The following is a 17755-nucleotide window of genomic DNA, read 5'->3' as shown; positions in this document are numbered from 1 at the left end:
GGCAAATCCTCGTCGACTTCCTCCTGATAAACTAGCGATTGCAAAGCAAGAATTCCAGTATATGATGGACCAAGGAATTTGCCACCCTTCAAACAGCTCTTGGGCAAGTCCGCTACACATGGCCCCATAACAGAATGGCGAATGGCGACCCTGTGGCGACTACCGTCTTTTGAACGCACAGACAGTCCCGGACAAATACCCTCTGCCACATATTCACGATTTTGCGCACGGCCTTCGAGGAAAGAACATTTTCTCAACAATTGATGTGGTACGTCCCTATAATCAAATTCCAATTGCCCCGGGAGATGTCCAAAAGACCGCTATCATCACTCCCTTTGGACTCTTCGAGTTCGATTACATTACATTTGGGTTATGTAATGCGGGACAAACATTTCAAAAATTCACGCAAGTGTTACGTGACCTGGAGTTTTGCTTTCCATACCTCCATGACATTTTGGTTGCATTCGAAAACGAAGAACAGCATTTACTCCACCTCAAAAAATTATTCACTCGACTGGAAGAATACGGGTGGTAATAAATCTGTCAAGGTGCAAGTTTGGTCAACAATCAGTCTCATTTCTTGGCCATCTTGTCGAACTAGAAGGTATACGCCCATTACCGGAAAAAGTTGAAGCAATAGCCAACTATCCCCAACCTAAAAACGTGAAGGAACTTCGTCTATTTGTTGCTATGGTAAACTTTTAACGTAGATTCATTCCTGGAGCTGCGGCCAACCAACTTCCACTAATAGCTTGCCAAAAGGGTAACAAGAAAAACGACAAAACTCCCATTTTCTGGACAGAAGAGGTCAAAACCAGTTTTGAAAAATGTAAATCCGATATATCCAATGCTACTATTTTATCACTTATTGTGAAGACTTGCCGATGGTCGACGCTTCTGATATGGCCATTGGTGGAGTTCTGCAGAAGCAGACAACTAATGTCTGGATGCCTCTAAGTTTTTATTCGAAGAAACTATCAGATACGCAGAAAAAATACAGCACGTACGATCGCGAACTGCTTGCTGCCTATTCAGTTGTCAAATACTACCGCCACATGCTCGAAGGGAGCAAATTTATAATCTTCACGGATCACAAACCTTTAACGTTTGTGTTGAACTCTGTTCAACAACTAGTTATTAAGTATTTGAATTTAACGAATAATGCATTATCATTTGAATTTATAATCCACATTAACAGAATTGTATTAGAACTGTTAATATGGTAACTATACACCAATGAGCTTTCACTCATTTAACAAGTCTTCAATCTAATTCCATTTGTTTCTTTTTTTGTATTTTGTCCAAACCAAAATGTCTGAAAAAAAAAACAAAATGTTTTACTTGTCGCATAGAAGCCGAATCGAAAACAGTCTAATAAAACCCTGCTGCTCTATATCGAAATTTGAAGACATAAGTGCATTTTTTATTAAAACAATCATCCGCTTAAATACAATTGAGGAGTTGCCACCGCAAAAAGCTTAAGACGATTTACAGTCCACTCCAGGCCAACCCCGCAATTGTACAGTTTGCGTTCAAACAAAATCCGGATAAGGCTACACTTCGACAGTTTCGTCAACTCGATTATTTGTGTCAATTTTCCACCGACATACGTCATATCAGCGGAGCGGAAAACGTTGTCGCAGACGCACTTTCACGCATTTCCACAATCTCAATGCCAACATCGATTGATTATAATGACTGATTTACAGTCACGATTAAATAATACCGAATCGTCATCAATGACTCTGAAATTGGTCCAGATATCACCCGAAACTCAGCCTGTTTACTGTGATATTTCAACGGAAATTGCTCGACCTTTCATTCCATCAAATATGCGAAAATGTCTGTTTCACTGATTGCACAATTTGTCACATGGTGGAGTAACAGCTTCGACGAAACTAATACAAAAGCGCTTCGTATGGCCAAACATGAAGAAAGATATTAAAATGTGGACTCAACAATGTCTGTCGTGTCAACGTTCCAAGATCCATAGGCACACACATAATGAAATTGGTTCGTATCCTGTTACTGATCAAAGTTTTCGTCATGTAAATATTGATATTGTCGGTCCTCTACCACCAAGCAAAGGTTATACTTATCTTCTAACATGCATTGATCGATTTACACGGTGGCCCGAAGCGATACCGATGGAAGACATGCGAGCATCTACAGCTGCTGAAGCTTTTTATCGCGGCTGGATTTCACGTTTTGGCGTTCCAGCAAAAATATCAACCGACCAAGGACGACAATTTGAGTCACAACATTTAACTGAATTGGCTCGTATCCTTGGAATGACTCGCATCAGAACTACCTCATATCATCCCTGTGTAAATGGAATGATAGAACGGTGGCATCGACAACCAACTGAAGATTTCGTTATATCCCTCAAGGCGAAAATGCAAGCATTGAAAACCGTTCCTGCAAATCACAAAACCAATCGCTCTGTATTTTCTTTCAAAACATCTCGACAACTGCAGTCATGTTTTTGTTCGTCACGATGCAGTTAGAAAATCTTTGCAACCTCTCTACGATGGACCATTTAGAGTACTTCGCAGATCCTGTTGTCCACAGAATCTCTAGAATCTCTATACTTTAGTCAAGAATATACACTTTTATATACACTCCACGTCAGTAGAATAGAACACCTAAATTTTTGTTAATGTTAGCGTATTTATCCCAAAATGAATGAATCTACGATTTTAATCTTGAAGGGATTTAAAGCCTATGATGTTCCGTATCAATCACAGAAAGAATTATGTTTCTAGCTTTTCGCGAAATAATTTTATGATCATTTTTTCAAGTGCTTCGAATGCTGAAAAGATGGAAAATAAGTATGAAAAACGTCAAAATTTCTTATAAAAACCTTGATTTTTTATTCAATAAAATGATTTTTCCGCGAACAAGTCTGCCGTTTAAAGGTTTGGACATGTGCTCCACATAATCTGATATGAAAACATCCGCTATTTTAATACACTGAGGGAAATTTTAGCTTATTAGTCCGGTCAAAATAGACATGCGTATAAGGGGGAAATAGCAAAAATTCCCACAAAGCTGAATTTTGGTGGAGAGCTAGGGTTGGCCATTAGAAGCAACGTCCTAAAAGTCCCCATCGATCCCATGTGTGCAAAAAAAGTTATTCGGGGTCAAAGGACATTTTTGGAGGCATTATTCAGTTTTTTTAATTTTTCTCAAAAAGGTAATACTTAGCAAAAGCTCGCTAAAGTAAAAGTTGTAGATTCAATAATTGTCTACAAGATTGGTCTTTACGATTCTTAAAAAAGACTTACCATATCTTGATCTAAAGGTCAAATAAAAAATTAGCCGCGTAAGTACATTATGAGGCGAACCGATTAAAATAACGACACTATGTGTTAGATACTTCCGTAAGCTTTCAAACGATATCCACTTTGCAGTAATCGGTTCAGTAGAACCGGGTCTAACCCGGTTTTTAAATTTGGCCTTTCGGGTCTAATAACCGGCGAAGCGGATCCGCAACCGTTGAAAATTATACATTTCCGTAATCAGCGCAACAAACGCCACCTTCGGACAAAACATGAAAAAAATCGGAGAGTTTTCATTGGGGTCGTTCCCGTTGGGCTTGTGATTATACATGTGGTTTAAATGGGCTATTTTTGCATAAAATGACTCTAACATTGAATAACTCTACTAAACAGACTCCGATTTTGTTGGAATTTTTTTTAAAAGATAGCTATAATTTCGCTCTTCAAGAAAATATATATATTTTTAGGGGACAGACCCGATTACTTCGCTTGTTTTCGCCGGTTCGTCTGAATATGTGCATATTTCCCTTATAAGTGCATAAAAATCATGTGTTTTTTAGAACAGCAATATCTCAAGAATGGTTCCTTCTAAGAAAAAAATTGTAAGGGTCAAACTTGTAGATAATTTTTCTGTCTGCAATATTTTCTTTAGTCACTTTTTGATTAGATCAACCGTTTGCAAAAAATAAATCCGAAAACCTAAAAACCCTTAAATTTTGACCTTTGACCCCGAATAATTTTTTTTGCACGCATGGGATCGATGGGGACTTTTAGGACGTTGCTTCTAATGGCAAACCCTAGCTCTCTACCAAAATTCAGCTTTGTGGGAATTTTTGCTATTTCAATGTCTATTTTGACCGGACTATATTTTTTAAATTGAACACACCCTTTGGGCTTTGCATTTTATATGTGTTCCTATTTCGGCGTCCGCGACTGTTCTCAATAGTGTTATGTTCCAATAATAACGGACCAGGTTATGCTCTCCATACCGGATTTTAATTTTTTTAAATAGCGGTTGTTTTCATATAAGATTATCTTTATCTAAATGTGGAGCATATTTCCAAACCTTTAAACGGCAGGCTTGTTCGCGGAAAAATCATTTTGTCAACAAAACATCAAGGTTTTTATAAGAAATTTTGACGTTTTTCATACTTATTTTGAAAATGTTTCATGTTATCAGCATCCGTAGCACTCGAATGTATCCATCGAGGTTATCTGTGTCATATTCTATCTTATTGTGAAGAAATATGACATAACTGAGCGACTCTTATTGATATTCCGAGAGGTTTCAATTATCTGTCAATTTAAACCCGTTTACGTTGTTATTTCAGCGTCTGCGGAATTATTTATATGGTTTTATTGGTGAAAAATAATAAGAAAGCCCCGCTTTATCGACTGAAAGAAAATTCGGCGTTAATATCTCCACAATTCACAAAAATAAAATGACTGTTCTATCCTGATGACCGAAAATAAATGCCTATTTTTCATAGTACTATCGGAAAAATGATCAGAAAATCATTTCGCGAAAAGCTAAAAACATATTTTTTTCTGTATTTGATACTTAACATCATAGGCTTTAAATCCCTACAAGATTAAAAACGTAGATTCATTCGCTTCGGGATAAGTAAGCTAACATTAACAGAAATGTAGGTGTTCTATTCTACTGACGTGGAGTGTATGTACATACTAGAGTTGTACAATCTAGTTCATTTGAAAGATCTAGTTCAATAGTTCAGCTCTTTTAACTGAACTAGTTCAGTAATCTAGTTCATAGTTCACTATCCAGTTCAATCATTCGGATCATAATCGTTCAATCAAACGCTTACATACACCAAATAGGAACAAACAATAGAATAATATAATTTAAATACACCAGTAGGCCTATTCTGTAACTTTTATCGATTGAAAAGTTGTTAAAATTCCTTTTGTTTTTGTAACAACTACAAAACAAACAAATGAAATAGTTGTAAAATAAACAATGAGTAAGGTTGTTAAAAAGTTACAGAATAGGCCCCCAGTAGGCCTATTCTGTAACTTTTATCGATTGAAAAGTTGTTAAATTTCTTTTGTTTTTGTAACAACTACAAAACAAACAAATGGAATTGTTGTAAAATAAACAATGAGTAAAGTTGTTAAAAAGTTAGAGAATAGGTACCCAGAACAAAAGTTTTAAATTTACGTGTTTTATTCCATTCATAACATGGCACAATTACCCAGGTAGTGGCATCGTAAAATTTTGAATATTTTTTGTGTCAAAACTTTCTTTATGTTGTTGGGGAAATTACAACAAAAATCATTTTTTTATAAAGGGATTTGACTTTTCATATTCGATCAGCTGGTGTGATACCACTACCTGGTATTCTGCCATGATTCATAAAAAAAGATTAAGTTGGTATTAATTTAAGAATACACGTCCTTCATTTAGTTGGCTGGCAAAAATCTTATGTTGTGTGTGTGTAGAAACTGTCAATGCGAAAAAGCTTTGTGCGTGTGTGTTTATTTTTATTTATTTTTTTTCTATCCAAAACCAGGCACATTCAATATGGGAATATGTGGAATTTGTTGTATTTTTGAAGAAATCTTCACTTTCGAACAGCTATTCATTGTACCTTGATCCAAAACGTAAACAAACTCATCACATTACGAAGGCACCACTTAACACAGACGACGGCGTAACTTTATGCATATGTGAACGACATGTTGAACTAGATTGTGAATCGTTCGTTCGTTGATCGTACGGTCGCTGACTGATTATAGTTCAGTGAACTATTGAACTATAATAAACTATATCGACTGATCTAGTTCATACGCTCTATTCATTGAATCGTTCAATTGAACTAGTTCGTTCATGAACTATACAACTCTAGTACATACTTTTGCCAAACATACTTTACTACAAACATACAATATAAATATAAAATAATTCAGTAGGCTTTGGTTTAATAATAAAAGTTTTGTGAAAATAAAATAAAGTCAATTCAAATTCAGTTTTTCAAATTATCGGTTGTGTGTTCATTTTCTCTTCGCCTATAGAAATTTGAAGTTTTCAGTGGTCACGGCCGAACTTAACAACTTTTTACTTGTTTAGTATTGATTTCAAAAGGTTCCGGTTAAATCTTTATAGTCAGTTTAATTTATTTTTAACATGTGGGCTAGGCCGTTTTGGTGCTGAGCGCCTCATTTGTGATGAGGTTTCTTTCGCATCTCGAAACCAAAATTGCCCTCAAGGATTAAGGATTTATTCCATTTTTTGGGGGCTTCAATATTTTATTTGCTTTGTTTAAAACCACGAAAATAATAAAGCCATTTTTGAGATATCAGACAAGAAAAGGGTATGGAAAAATTATGTAATGAGATTATTTAATGATGAAGGAAGAACCCCATATGAAGAAATACAAATCAATCTGACTGGGACACAGATAACTAAGAACGAGGTAGAATACGCACTCAACGCTCTTAAGGAGAATAAAGCATCAGGCCCTGACGAAATTCCCTCTGAGGTACTAAAATTGATAGATGGAGATAATATAAACCTACTCGTAAAACTCTTTAATCACGTATATGATACCGGAAAATACCCGTTAGACTGGCTTAAATCAAGGTTCATTACTATACCAAAAAAGAACAACGCCAAAAGATGCGAAGAATTTAGGCTTATAAGCATTATGAGTCATGCATTAAAAATATTCCTGCGCGTAATACATAGACGTATATACTCTAAGTGTGAACTGTCAATGGGAGCCACTCAGTTCGGTTTTAAGGAAGGAATGGGAACTAGGGAAGCTCTACTAAGCATTCAAATATTAATACAGAAGTGCCGAGATGTACATAAAGATGTATATATGTGTTTCATTGACTATGAAAAAGCCTTTGATACCGTCCTTCATGATAAGCTAATGCACATCCTCACAACGATTGGAATAGATGATAAAGAAATACGATGTATAAAAAACCTATACTGGAATCAAACGGCATATGTTGACATTGATGGTGAATTGACTGAGGAATTTTCAATTTCAAAGGGCGTCCGACAAGGTTGCATACTCTCTCCGCTACTATTTAATATATATTCCCAGATGATATTTATGGAAGCCATCGAATCGGAGAAAATTGGCATAAGCATATACGGAACACTTATTAATAACATACGATATGCAGACGATACAACACTATTAGCTGGTAGCATATCTGGACTTCAGAAATTAATCGACAAACTTACACATGTAAGTGAAACGTATGGACTTAAAATCAACACTAGGAAGACTAAATACATGGTAATAAGTCGAAATAACTTACCTAGCAATTTCAATTTAAAGATTAACAACTCCGAAATTGAAAAAGTCAATACCTTTAAATATCTGGGAATCAATATAAACGACAAATGGAATATATCCAATGAAATAAAGTGCCGTATAGAGATGGCTAGAGACGCCTTCTATAAATACTACAAAGTACTAACGAGTCACGACATTGGTATCCAAACAAAACGCAGATTTATAAAATGTTACGTGTGGTCTGTTCTTTTATATGGCGCAGAAACTTGGACGCTAAAAACAAGCGACATGAAAAGACTCGAATCCTTTGAGATATGGATATACCGAAAAGTTCTAAAAATACGGTGGACAGACCGAATGAATAATAACGAAGTTCTTAGGAAAATGAATGCGAATAGGGAGCTAATAAGAACTATCAAAAGCCGAAAAGTGTCATATCTGGGACACATCATGAGAAATAACAAATACAAAATACTGCAAAACATTATCAAAGGAGTGATTGAAGGAAGACGAGCCAGGGGCAGAAAAGAACTCTCCTGGCTGAAAAATATCCAAACCTGGACCGGACTCCAAGACGAAAGAAGCCTTCTAAATGCTGCGAGAAATAGAGATCTTCAATTAATATGAAATGTTCTAAAATATTCACTTTATCACTTAAAATTGTAAAAATATTGTATAATCGCATATATCCGAACATCGGATGTGCAAATAAAGAAGAAGAAGAAAACCAGCTCTGTTCCTTCATTAATTTAAATTTCTCTTATCTTCATTATTCAAATTGAACAAAGAAATTTAATTTCGAACAAACGCTGATAACATAATTTGTAACGAATGGGGAATTCTGATTTTAACACTTCCTTTGATAACGAAACTATGGAAGTTCTTATTTTCAAGGCCATATGCACTTTTTATTGGACGTAGAACTCAGGCATAAAAGGTTTGCCTCTGCTTTATTTTTAGTACATATTTTTTCTACGACGTTACGTGAATTTTACACATTTCTTAAAATTTAAAATTTGATTTTTAAGTTTACACTTTTCTTTAAATTTTTATAATCCACATCTCTTAGATCGATCGATTTTCCGTTCTTTTCACTTTCACTCAAAAATCCTTATTCGCCGTTTACACCAACTTACATTGGGACAACGCTTCTTCAAATCTGTACGTTTTCTCGAGGCATAATTATTAAAATTTATCCATGGATAACAGAGATCAACACAAAAGATGGCAATAATCAGAGCCGATATGGCAATGCGATATTCCAAACGGGTCATAACAAACGTTTGCTGATAACACTTCCGGCTTTAGGTTAATTCGAATTAATAATAGCAACAACAAAATAATTCACAATTTAAAAATATAAACGCGTTTCCGATTCTCCGTTCCGTCTTATGTTTTTTTCCAATATTATTCCGAAATTATGGAGTCCAGCTGTGTTGCGTGGCGTTCTGTTCTGTTTTGGAAACTAACAAAATGTTGTTTTCTACTCTCAACAGATTAAATTGTCGTCAATGGTTCTGTTTCTGTTGGTGATTGTTGTTGTTGTTGTTGGAATAAAAACGGATAAAACTTATCTGAAATGTGGCGCAACAGAAGCTATGCAGTATAGGAAATATTGTGTTATGTGTGTGTGTGTAACGCCTTCGAGTTGCTGTATGTGTCTGATATCAGTATGAATGATGGAGTATGAGTGCCGGAGTGAATGAGTTTACACCACATTCAGCATTATTACTTCTGTTAAGAAAATTATTATTATTTCTTAAAATATGATTTTTAATAGTTTTCTTCAACATTAGAAAAATGTAATGTTTTAGATGAGTAGAGCAATGAATGATTCCAATGGATTTGTGGTTACACTAAGAGAAAATTATACAAGTGCATACAAACTTAAATGGGTGACGTAGGGGATGAAAGATACCAAGGAACGGTTCTGATCGGCTTTGGCATGGCAAAGCCCAGGATTTATCTTGGTCCCTCTCTCATCTCAAGTGGACACTGATCTCCCCGTGGTGTCACCTGGGGTAGCTGACTTCAACACCCGTTAAGCTAAAATGTGCCGCGCGTTCACCCATAAGAACGTTAAAAACTTGGGTTTGGGCGTCGGGTTAGTAACCCAAGTTAAAGTTCAAGTTCTTTTCTATAGATATCGCGCCCACTAGTCATTTTAGTGGGCCATCGTATAACGTTTGGACCGCTATGCCAGAAAGCATGGGCTTGTCCACGGAAAACATAATATCGCTGTAAACAGGACCGTTTTGCTGTCCGGCTTCGCGTATGAAGCCGGGTGGTTGTCTTAATGAAACACAACCATCCTCTTGACATTAGGCTGTGGATCCTCAGAAGATCTTACCCTCAGAAGATCCTACCCCGCTGCAAAGAGGTCATGGATTTCCCATTAGCCAGACTTGAGGTTGATGGACCGTAACTAGCTTCAGCAATTTGACTTCTCGCCTCACTATCCTCTCTTCTCCTTTCAGCTTCAATTTTCCAGAAGGGCAATGGTCCGTGGATCATTCCTCTGCAAGTTCGAAGTTCCTAAAAATTTCCCAGTCTTCTTTCCACCTAAGTCGCTGAGACCTTGTGTGGCTGGTTAATCTGCGCCTGGCCTTTCTGCTTTGCCGACATCGAGATGGGGAGTACCTAAATAGATTCCCGCCATGGCGTTGTCCTCGGGTCGATGTAGTCAGGTTGCCTATCCCAGCAGCTGACACCACTAGTTTCCACATGGGTCTTAAGCAGACTGAAACCACTGAATTTCCATTTTTACTTGGAGGTGCAGGTGGGCTGGAGACTGCCACCGTACAGGGGTTAGAATCTGATCAATCGGGAGAAAACGTTTCTCAGTGTGAGAGTATTTTCTGTTGAAACGCTTTACAAATCCAGTTCTCAACCCGATCTCCCGGAATTCCCGAGGGTGACCTCGCTCGATACCAAGGAACGGTCCTGACTGGTTTTAACATGGCAAAGCTCAGGATTTATCTTGGTCCCTCTTTCATCTCAAGTGGACGCTGACCTCCCCGTGGTGTCACCTTTGGAACTGCCTTTAACACCCGTTAAAGGTAGTGAGCTAAAATGTGCCGCGCGTTCACCCATAAGAACTTTAAAAACTTGGGTTTGGGCGTCGGGTTAGTAGCCCTCCCCTAGTAAAACAGCCTACTATGAAAAAACGAACGAAAAGAAAAGCAAACCCCTATAAAGTTGACGAACCCCGCGAACGTTTTAAGGACCATGATCTGCGAATCTGCACTTGGAATGTTCGCACTCTTTATAGAGAAGGTGCAGTATTCGCATTGGCCGACGTACTTGAAAAGTACAAGGCCAATATTACTGCCATACAGGAAATAAAGCATGAGTTTAGTTGCGGATTTGTAGTTAGTCGGAGACTAAGACATCTGGTATCCAGCTTCACCCCAGTGAATGAAAGACTTGCTGCAATTCGAATAAAAGCTAAATTTTTCAACATCAGCTTTATTTGCGTTCATGCTCCCACTGAAGTAAAGGACAAACAGACCAAAGATATATTTTACGAGCGCTTAGAAGAAACATATGACCGTTGCCCTGCCCATGACATTAAAATTATTCTAGGCGATTTTAATGGCAAAATTGAAAAGGAGAATATCTTTGGCCCAACAGTCGGGAATTTCAGTCTCCACAGTAAAACATCTGACAATGGTATGAGGCTGATAGACTTTGCAGCTGCAAAAAACATGGTAGTTAGCAGTACCAGATTTAATCATCTCGATATTCATAAGGGCACCTGGCTGTCTCCAGATCAAAGAACAAGTAATCAAATTGATCATGTTGTGATAGATGGAAGACATTCATCGAGCGTGTTGGATGTACGATCGTTCCGAGGCGCAAACATTGATTCGGACCACTACCTTGTTGCAGCAAAGGTACGTACCCGTCTAAACGTTGCAAATTAAGCACGAACAGACACAACGCGCATATTGGATATCGATAGGCTGCAAACACAACAGATAACCACAGCATATTCCACTCAACTGGTCTAATTTCTTAATGAGAGCACTCCTTGTCCCGATAACATAACAACACCATGGCAATATATTACCCACTCCATGCAAACAGCCGCAAAATCTATACTTGGATACCAGAGACCTCCACAAATGAATTCATGATATGACCAGGAGTGTCGTGCTGCTACCGAAGAGAAAAATGCGGCATATAGAGCTACCTTACAATTAGTAGCAACGCGTAGCGCACGAGAGAGATATCGAGAGAAAAGGAGAGAAGAGAAACGTCTTTTCCGCAAGAAAAAGAGAGAAATGGAAAAACGGAAGTGTGAACAAATCGAGATGTACTGGAGCCAGAATGAAGTCCGAAAACTATACCAAAGAGTGAAACATCAAACTGAAGGCTTTGGTAGAGACCTGCAAGGTAATCTGGTAACTGATACAGATAGCGTGCTCAGGATATGGAAGGAACATTTCTCCAATCTGCTGGTATCCAATAGTAGCGAAGACGATGATACCACAGATCCAATCACAGAAGACGGTATATAATGTATACCGCCCGGCCAAGATGAGGTAAAAACAGCGATCAACCGGCTGAAGAATAATAAAGCAGCAGGAGCCAATGGCTTACCAGCCGAGCTGTGTAAAACCGGAGGCGCGCGCTGATAAGGTGTATGCATCAGCTAGTTAGCTGGCAGGAAGAACGCGTACCCGACGATTGGAACCTGAGCATCCTGTGTCCCGACCACAATAAAGGAGATAAGACTGTATGCTCCAACTATAGGGGCGTAAGTCTTCTCCCTATTGCCTATAAGATAGTGTCAGGGGTATTGTGCGAATGACTAAAGCCAATGGTCAACGAAATAATTGGACCATACCAATGTGGCCTTATACCTGGCAAGTCCACAATTGACCAGATATTTACCCTGCTGCAAATCCTGGAAAAGACGCAAGAGATGCAGATCGACACATATCACTTTTTTGTCGATTATAAAGCAGCATTCGACAATCCCCTCCGATCAAAGGTATTCCATGCAATGTCTAAATTTGGTATCCCGGCAAAGCTCATCCGGCTTTGTAAGATGAATTTAACTGATACTAGGTCCTCAGTTAAAATTAGAAAGAACCTCTTCGAAGAATTTTGTACCAAAAGAGGTTTCAGACAAGGAGATAGCCTTTCGTGTGACCTATTTAACATTTTGCTGGAAAAGGTAATACGATATGCAAATGTCAAAAGAGATGGCACAATTTACACCAATAGCCACATGTTACTTGCTTATGCTGATGACATAGACATAGTGGGACGATCAGTAAAGGAAGTAACTAATACCTTTAGGAAGGTCGAAGCAGAATCTGCGAAAGTGGGTCTGGCGGTAAACGACGAAAAGACCAAATTGATGGTGTCGACGCGCAAAGCGTCCATAGAGCTCGGACCAACTGTGGAAGTTGGTACCTATAATTTTGATGTAGTTAAAGACTTCGTCTACCTCGGCACTGCCATAAACACAACAAACATCATCAGTTGTGAAATAAGAAGAAGAATTGTATTGGCTAACAGATGCTACTATGGTTTAAGTAAGCAATTTAAAAACAAAGCCACATCTCGTCAAACAAAAATAACACTTTACAAAACGCTGATACTACCCGTGCTAATGTATGGCTCCGAAGCATGGGTACTTGCGCAAGCAGATAAGGCAGTGCTTGGTGTGTTTGAGAGGAAAATCCTTTGAAAGATCTACGGGCCGATTTGCGTTGACGGTGAATATCGACGTCGTATGAACCACGAGCTATATCAGCTATACAAAGACATGAATATAGTTAAACGTATCGAGATGCAACGATTGCGTTGGCTAGGCCATATCATAAGAACGAGCGATGTTGAACCGCTAAAAAGGCATATAAATTCGAGACACATGGCGGTGCACGCAGAATTGGCAGACCAAAGAATAGATGGCGCAAACAAGTTGATGAAGAGATGACAAGGCACGGTATTCCAGAAAGCGAAGCGAAAAAACAGAGAGAATTGGAGATCTTTTCTTAGTTCGGTCTATGGAACAAATGTTCTGTAATGGGCCAGCTAAGTAAGTAAGACCTGGCTCGAGTTCTTGCCAATAAATTTGGTACTGTGGATGGGGTGTAAATCCCACTCTCCCTCACATTTTTAACCATCAGAACGTCCTGCCTGGTAAGGGTGTGGCTGTAGGCTACCATCTCCTCATCTGACTGGGGGATGTCTATCCAGTTACTCAGGGGGCGAACTCTCCTGGCTCTCCCTCGGAGATCGAGCAGTTCCCTGCATTTAGAGTGTCTCACAGCGTTCCTCGTCAGCATAAATTTGTCGCCTCCTTGCAAAAGTGTGTCTTTTGCACAAGGTGAAGCGTTGTCCGTGGTTGTAGATTTGATCTCTAATGTGGTTGCCTTATTTTGTTTGTTTTTTGTGTTTGTTTTAGTATTCTACTATCACGATTAGGACTCGGCAAATAAGACTGCTATTCGTTGGGGACACTTGTGCTACGTGTTCATGCCGTTGCTCAAGCATTACCTTTGGGATTCCAAGTGGTGCCAACGTTTTGTTTGATTTAGCGTTTCGGATGACATCTGCGACATCACTCATCGTAATTTGTGGTGGTGTCTTCCAGGGGTGCCCTATAAATTGCCGGTTAAAATAAAACGATTACCTCTTCGGATCTGTTACAGTCTCGCCGTTCTAAACGTTTAACAATTGCCTACAATTTACATATAATCCTGTACCAATGCTGCACTGCTTCAGGTGGTCTTGTCGCTTTTTCGGCTTATCACCGCCTACGAGCCTGTTAACTTCAAGAGTAAGTCCACTAACTCTTGGGGGTTCCTACGATGAAGCTCATTACGCTCATTCGTTATTCCCGTCGCCTCTGCTCAGCTATCCAAGGGAATGGGAATAGCTCTGCCATTCAGCTTTTCCATGGTACAGGGCTACGGTCGAGAGATTATATTAATTGAGATGATGATAGAAGTGTGGTCTGAGCTAAATAAAATGTCGGGTTGCCATAATACGTTATTTAACAGATTAAATGTCACAATGAATTGTCTGAAGAGTTATAGCAATCTCCTCTTAGTTCATAATTCAAAATGTGAATTTATCAATTTGCTCAAGACCAATGCTATAGCCCTCTGGTCATTGCCTAGGATGGAATGTTAAAGCTCATGATTACAATTGGAATGTCCAATGGACATTGTCCATACTAGGGTTATGACTTTTTGACATTTTTCCTCAAAAATGATTTCCTGTAGCAGGGATGAATGAACTTTTGCCTATTAATCACTATGCTATCGTTTATTCCATTGAAATATAAAAAAAGTTCACGCATAAATCGATTTTAAAAAAATAATTTTTTGAAAAAATATATGAAATGAAAAAAAATTTTTTTACCAAAAATTATTTTTTGTTGCACGAATGAATAAATATAAGCCTACTAATAACTATAATAACGTTTATTTCATTCAAACATTAAAAAAGTCGCAAAAAAGTCAATTTGAAAAAATTTTTAATTTTTTGTTTTTTGCTAAAAAATTATAATTTTGAATAAAAGCGTTTACGACATTTTTACGATTCTCAGAATTGAAGAAAAATATTGAGAAATAAATTTTATGTCATTTTAATTATCTCATGTGGCTCTAAAGTATATTTTTAATTATATATCTGTTTTCAGTGACTTCAAAAAATTGTCCATAATTTTGATAAATTCAAATTTTAAAATCATTTTGTGCGTGAGGTTTTTTCACCGAATCACCTTATAATTAAGATTTTATGTAATCTTATGGCAAAACTCATCACGCTATGATACAGGGATATGAGGTTGCAAAAAAGTCATAACCCTAGTCCATACACCTGGAGGTTAGTTTTTTATGTGTTTAAAATCCATATTTTGTAATCAGTTGGTGGTTGAAAATATTTTCGGAAATTTTTTACACTTTGTCCCTTTTCAAATACTCCTCAGTGTTTCAGAAGTCGTGTCTAGAATTTCTGGCTTTTGGATAACAACGTCTGTTTATAATCACTGTGAATTACTTGGTGCAGTACTTGTGGTTATGTGTGGCGATGGTGTGTCTTCATATGTATATGGCACGCGGCTTATCAGCGTTATAATAAAACAAAAAAATATTGCATCTTAAAAAAGTGACTACTGCCATCCACAAAAATGAAAACAAAATTGGAATTGCATATTCCCGAAGCCATCAGCAGCAACGTCTAATGGTTTGCATGCTCGCTAGCTCAACCAAAGTACTTTTATGGGTGATGGTGGCGACGACGTCCATGGCCACAGTAAATTTGTGGCATGTGCTTAGTTTTTCCTTTTCCTTATTCTTCGCTTATGCTGAGTGGCGCTGCATATCATTCGCACTTTGCTGCTGTTTTCTTTTGGGGCACATATCCATGCAACTATTTTTAGATAAAAATATGTGCACTTTGTGGACTTTTTCCTTTTTCGTGGTGTGACTGGAAGGGTGATGGTGGTGGAGTAAGGAGAATACGTCTTTGGAAGTACTAGTTGCCCACATTCTTGCACTTCATTCGCACTGATGCATTAAAAGTGCGAACGCATAAAACTAGAAGCACGAGAGTGAGAGAAAGGTTAATGTCTCTATTTGGAAACGCATGTGTGTATGGGTATGTGGATATTTTGGCCATTGGTGTCTTGGCGGTCGTCATATCATTGGCACACTCATGTTCTGGCGATAATTCATTTTAACGACTATGTTCTGAAATAGTTTTGATGTTTTCTGTTTTCCCGACTTGAGTGCAACGGCAGCAATAAACACATTGCATTTTATGGTAACGTTGAAAATGTCAAAACTCCCTAATACACATGTAAACAAATGAACTCAGTGTCAGTTTATATTGGATTTTTATTGTTTCTTTTTGTTTAAAAGACAAATATGAATAATGACAAAGATGACGGCAAACACTTGAAGAAATAGTAAACATTTAAATATTCCTCTTAGGTTTTATATGTAGTGAAGAGAGGGACGGAGGTGAGGTATGAGATAGTATTTTAAATCAAACCATGGACCTAATTGGTTTTAACACAAAGTCCATGGTTTATGTATGTATATTAGGGTTATGACTTTTTTACAACCTCATATCCCTGTTTCATAGCGTGATGAGTTTTGCCATAAGATTACATAAAATCTTAATTATAAGGTGATTCGGTGAAAAAACCTCACGCACAAAATGATTTTAAAATTTGAATTTATCAAAATTATGGACAATTTTTTGAAGTCACTGAAAACAGATATATAATTAAAAATATACTTTAGAGCCACATGAGATAATTAAAATGACATAAAATTTATTTCTCAATATTTTTCTTCAATTCTGAGAATCGTAAAAATGTCGTAAACGCTTTTATTCAAAATTATAATTTTTTAGCAAAAAACAAAAAATTAAAAATTTTTTCAAATTGACTTTTTTGCGACTTTTTTAATGTTTGAATGAAATAAACGTTATTATAGTTATTAGTAGGCTTATATTTATTCATTCGTGCAACAAAAAATAATTTTTGGTAAAAAATTTTTTTTTCATTTCATATATTTTTTCAAAAAATTATTTTTTTAAAATCGATTTATGCGTGAACTTTTTTTATATTTCAATGGAATAAACGATAGCATAGTGATTAATAGGCAAAAGTTCATTCATCCCTGCTACAGGAAATCATTTTTGAGGAAAAATGTCAAAAAGTCATAACCCTAATGTATATTTATTTCTCTTTTGAATTGTTTGGAGCTACATTTAACTTCCTTAAGGTCAGTGACTCATTTGCCTTGCAAAATGCCAAAAATCGGGAGGTACCCTTACATGGGGGAATTATCAAAATGTGGAACCATATCCATAATTTTTGGTGGACAAACATGCGGCATATAGGGCTACTTTACAATCAGTAGCAACGCGTAGCACACGAGAGAGGTATCGGGAGAAAAGGAGAGAGGAGAAACGTCTCTTCCGCAGGAAAAAGAGAGAGAGATATGGAAAAGCGGGAGTGTGAACAAATCGAGATGTACAGGAGACAGAATGAAGTCCGAAAATGATAACAAAGAGTGAAACATCAAACTGATGGCTTTGGAACTGGCACATCTTCCTGTAGAGACCAGCAAGGTAATCTGGTAACTGATACAGATATTGTGCTAAGGATATGGAAAGAGCATTTTTCCAAACTATTGGTATCCAATAGTAGCGAAGCCGATG

General features: G+C 37.5%; 1 protein-coding gene across 1 annotated transcript in view; it reads right to left on the bottom strand.

Annotated features, from left to right (window-relative positions):
• Positions 1-9022, bottom strand: part of Karl (lipocalin/cytosolic fatty acid-binding protein Karl) — a 32721-nt gene extending 23699 nt beyond the window's left edge. The window contains exon 1 of the mRNA XM_073979533.1: positions 8692-9022. Coding sequence (XP_073835634.1) covers positions 8692-8829 — 138 coding nt within the window. The 5' untranslated portion in view covers positions 8830-9022. The remainder of the gene's footprint in view (positions 1-8691) is intronic.
• Between the last annotated feature and the right edge of the window lie 8733 nt (positions 9023-17755).

The sequence above is a fragment of the Musca autumnalis genome, unplaced genomic scaffold (genome assembly GCF_047663935.1).
Source record: "Musca autumnalis isolate F117 unplaced genomic scaffold, ASM4766393v1 scaffold_3, whole genome shotgun sequence".
Classification (NCBI taxonomy): domain Eukaryota; kingdom Metazoa; phylum Arthropoda; class Insecta; order Diptera; family Muscidae; genus Musca; species Musca autumnalis.
The sequence above is the reverse complement of the archived record's forward strand: the minus strand, read 5'-3'. Positions and strand labels throughout refer to the sequence as shown.